Genomic DNA, 5,230 nt, shown 5'->3' on the forward strand with positions numbered 1-5,230 from the left:
GCGTCTGCAATAAACGTGCACGTACACGCAAACGGTCCAGTGGAAACCCACCTTTACCTATAATTTCAGGAACGGTTTTAAGCCCTGGTACAAACCTAGTTATTGTTTAATTGTTTATTATAAATTGTTGATGATAACTAAGTTTGTTGTTATATTATAAACTATTTTATTCATGTTAATTTTTATAATACCTATAGTTATTAATAAAAACTATTTTATTCAAATTTATATTTAAAAAATGTAATAATTCATTATTTGTTTTAACTTTTTATCAAAGTCTGATTTAGTTAAAAATGTATTATTTTTTGTTAATTGAGTGAACAATAATTATTTGTTTTAAATTTTTATCAACATTTTAATTAAGTTTTAGATAGATTTTAGGTACCTACTAATAATATTATTATAATTTATTTTATTTAAAATGTATATTACATTTTTAATTGTAAGAAAAAACAATTGAAAAATAATAATAATATGTAAGAAGGGCACTTACCACTCAAATAATATTTTATGATTTGTTAAAAAGGGCTTCTGAAAAAAAAACACATAAAGGGCTTTTACCACTAAAAATTATTTTAATCAAAAGGGCTTATGTATAATACATAACGCAATAAGGGCTTAACCCTCTAACCTTGTGATTTAAGTATTAATTACATAATTATTTCAGGTAAGTATTTCAAATTAATAATGATTTATAAAATCGTTATTCTTTCAATTTTCTAAAACTATAATTTCGTAAACTGTATGTTGAAAAATGTGTTTTTCATACAGTTTTATGTGACTCACCAGTAATTTAAATTATGTGGGTTGCGCTCTTTTAACAAAACACCGTCGATAGGTACATGCTTATAGCATAAATGTTACTTAGATAAAATTTGGCCGTTCATCAACAAAAAAAATGTTTAGTAGTTTTAGAAGTAAAATACTATTTTTTATACGAATACAAAATAATAGACAAACAGCTGATACAGAAATTAGGTTTTACCGCTTAAATTGTTTTATAACCCTCCATGCAACCAAGCATTATTACAAATAGTACAAATAATATTACCTAATAATTATGATTATAACATTTGAAAATTGACAATTCTAAAATAGACTTCACTACTATTATTATAGTTAAATATTATTTAAGTTATCCAAGTATAAATTATCATGGACAGTTTTGAATGATAATCCTTAAGGGGATTGGTGGCGGTGACGACTGTTTTTGTCTAACACACGCACAACATAAGAATTCAGAGGTGTTTTTTGATATATAATTATACAAAATTATTTTGAATAAATTGTAGTTTAAAAAGAAAAGTTATGTTATGATGTTACTCAATAAATTCTGTATTTAAAATTTTAATTTATAATTTGTGTTACCTTTTTCCCATCAAATGCTTTAAATCAATACGTAATTTAAAATAAGTAATTGTCAAAGACTTAAAACAAAACTAAATGTATTCTTAGTGTTTAATACGATGACAAAATTAAAGTACTTCTATTATCTATGGTAATATCACAGAATAATGTGGTAATACTAAGGCTCTATAATATATAGCTATATTATATAGCTCTCTAGTAATACTAAATAGTACTACTATCTGAGTCCGTGCGTAATATCGTAATGTTCTATGGTAATATCAAACCACAGTCAGATTAAGACACATGGCACAGATATAGATAGTATTATCTTTAATCGTGGATCAAACCAAAATAATTTGTTTAATAATTTTTTATTAAAATTTTTTTTTTTTCTAAAAAAGAAAGTTGATGAATATTATAATTTTCTTTTGTACGATGGTAAAATTATCGTATTTTCATGTACGATAGTAAGTATCTATCGTACATCGTACAAATGGCCCATATTATCGTATGTGTACGATAATTATCCTACGGTTGGCAACGTTGAGTCCGTGTTTGAAGCAGACCTGTTCATGCCCGAAGTACTTATAGCACGAGTGGATCAAAACCACCCTATTCCATGCACATTATTATCACTTATTATCGATTCTCCGTTATCACTATAACATAAAACAATTTTCGGTTGATGCTCTTATCATTTAAACAACTACAAAAAATTAAATATACTATTACCTTTTACTTTTTAGTACTGTTTTATATAATTAATAACTTTTTATTGATGCAATTTAATATATATTAATAATATTGGTGCAATATGGACAAAAATATAAAACAAAAAGGTGAAAACTGTTGCCATATATGCAAGAAAAATTTCGCTAGACCAACCACTTTACGCAGACATATTGACGATATACATAAAACGCCAACTGAGAAGCAAAAGGTGTCTATTATAGAAGCTATTAATCATACGAGTAGATCTAGCCAAGTTGTTAATACTGAATATGATCATATATATTATAATCATAATATATTATAATTTATAATAACTTATTTTATATTATCTTGTAAATATGACAGTTGTTTTTGTAACATAATTATATATTATATATTAAGAAAAAATAATAAAACAAATTCAAAAATATAAACTATACCAACTATAAATATTAACTTATTTTATATTATCTTGTAAATATGACAGTTATTTTTGTAACATAATTATATATTATNACTATGGAACCATCTCGAATATTGAGTAGAATACCTACTGGTGGTGGTGTTTTGTAAATATGAATTCAAATACAATTAACTAAAAATTAGTTTCCAAAACATACAGATCTAATTAACTAATTTTTATTTTGCATTTATTGATGATTTTTTTTTTGTGATTTTTTGTGATTTTATGTGTATTTGTATTGTCAAAACAAAATGGTGAAAACTATTGCCATACATGTAACAACAATTTCGCTAGATCCACAACCTTCAACATTACGCAGAAATATTGACAATATACATAGAACACTTGGAACTTGTTCAGAGTAAGTTATTAGCAAAAAAACTATGGAACCATCTCGAATATTGAGTAGAATACCTACTGGTGGTGGTGTTTTGTAAATATGAATTCAAATACAATTAACTAAAAATTAGTTTCCATAACTTACAGATCTAATTATTAACTAATATCAGCACCTATAAAAATTGGATGCCATTTCTATTTTCACATTAATAATTGTTATTACATTTTATTCTTTAGGTGCAATAAAATATTTCTGGACCTTAAGTCTCTTAACCAGCATATTCGAACTGAGCATAATCAAACTGACGATTCATTGAGGGAGTATTGCAAGCTATGTGATGGTAAATTTAGTAATAAAGGCAATTTAATCAAACATATGCGCCAAGTTCATCCGGCTGAAAACGATTATAAAAGCCTTGCATCGTTGAAATGCCCTTTATGTGAGTCAACATTTAATGCTACATCAAAGCTTCATGAGCGCATAAGAATAGACCACGGTGTACACTTGGAGGTTATGTCTAAAGTCTTTGAATCTGTAGACGGTAAATATTTTCATTTTTCCTATTGCAATGATGTTATATATATATTTTTTTCTTTATGATTCAGAATTTAAAAAATGGAAAAGTAAAACTGAAAAAAAAGATCTAGCTTTTTTTACCATTCATAGAGTAAATGGAAATAGATCGTACTATGGATGTCATAGATCAGGATCATCCCGATTGACAGGCACGGGCAAAAGACTGAAATGGTCACATTCCAGTAAAATTGGTTCAAGATGTCCTGCTCGAATAGTTGTAACAAATATTGAAGGCCGCATTACAGTAGATTATTGCAAGACACATGTGGGCCATTCAAAGTCTATTACATTTTTACGTTTGACTAAAGAGGAAAGTGATCAACTGGCTGGAAAAATAAAAATTGGAGTGACTTTTGATCGAATTCTAGATGACATCCGTGAATCAGTAGTGTCAAATGAGAATATTCACCGCCTGCATATTGTCGATAAACGAGATTTATATAATATTGTTAGAGACTATGAATTGGATAGGGATGTAGTACATAAGAATAATGCATTCAGCATTGAGATGTGGGTTCAAGAACAGCTGGCCCTCGGAGAGAACTCACCTGTTCTATATTTTAAAATGCAAGGATGCGAAAAAAATGGTGACCTCATGAAAAATGATTTTATGATTGTATTAATGACAAAATATCAGCAAGATGTATTATCAAAATATGCTATTGACAAAGTTTGTATAGACAGCACTCATGGGACTACAGAACATGACTTCCAACTCACTACAATGCTTACCATTGATGAATTTGGAGCTGGATGTCCAGTGGCTTTCTGTATCAGCAACAGAATTGATTGTGTAGCTATTTCTCAGTTTTTTAAATCTGTAAAGGGAAAAATGGGTCTTATTCCTGCCAAAATATTGATGTCTGATGATGCTCCGACATATATCAACTCCTGGACAAAGATAATGGGCAAGCCTCAACACCATTTAATTTGCAACTGGCATATTGATAGAAGCTGGAGAAACAACCTAAATAAAATACCAGACCCAATGAAGCAGTCTGAAGTAAATAAAGCTTGCCGCACACTCATGGAAATTTTGGATATTGAAAAATTTCACGAGTCTTTAGAAAGTTTTCTGGCAATGTGTAATGATGATATTGACACTCATAATTTTGGCGCTTTCTTCGAAAAACACTATGCTCATCGACCTGAGCAGTGGGCATTTTGCTATCGAAAATATCTCGCCTTAAATACAAATATGTTTTTAGAAGCCATGCACAAAAAACTTTAATATTGTTATATGCATGGAAACCAGAACAGGAGAGTCGATAAATGTATTAGCTTTCTAATGCGGTTTTCAAGAGATATGATGTTTGAACGAATCATTCGCATGGCAAAAAATAAACCTACATTCCGAATGGAGCAAATTGCCACAGTCATCATCGAAGCACCAACATTGAAGACAGCAAGATAAAAATAATTGACGAGAAAAAATGGCTTGGTCATCTTCTGGGCCAAAATTATACTCTGTGTCGATTAATGACCAAATAAGTTGTATGGGCTGCCCTGTCATGCCCTGAATGAAAAGTATGTGTTCATTATTACACATGTACATGCATCGATTTTAAAATTAAGGGGAACTTTTGCAAGTGTTCGATCGCGGAACGATATAATATATATAATCTCCTCGGAACACCCCAGGTGTGGAAAAAAGATAAGGTGTCCGATAAGCTCCCCCTCCGCTGTCCGCTGAAAGCTCGTTAGCCGATGGCCGAGCCGCTAGCCAGCCCGGCGTCGACGACATTTTTTTTGAGTCTCGTCTTTTCCCAACGGTTGAACTGAACACAACG

The 5,230-nt window shown here is 29.9% G+C and overlaps 1 protein-coding gene across 1 annotated transcript; it reads left to right on the plus strand.

Annotated features, from left to right (window-relative positions):
- Window positions 1–2,583: 2,583 nt before the first annotated feature.
- LOC111030471 lies at window positions 2,584–5,093 on the plus strand. The gene is made up of 3 exons (XM_022309985.1): window positions 2,584–2,885; window positions 3,101–3,405; window positions 3,470–5,093. Exons 1-3 carry the CDS (start codon window positions 2,776–2,778, stop codon window positions 4,669–4,671), a joined length of 1,617 nt encoding a protein of 538 aa, XP_022165677.1. The 5' UTR covers window positions 2,584–2,775; the 3' UTR covers window positions 4,672–5,093.
- The last annotated feature ends 137 nt before the right edge of the window (window positions 5,094–5,230 follow it).

This window comes from Myzus persicae, unplaced genomic scaffold (genome assembly GCF_001856785.1).
Source record: "Myzus persicae strain clone G006 unplaced genomic scaffold, MPER_G0061.0, whole genome shotgun sequence".
Taxonomy (NCBI): Eukaryota; Metazoa; Arthropoda; class Insecta; order Hemiptera; family Aphididae; genus Myzus; species Myzus persicae.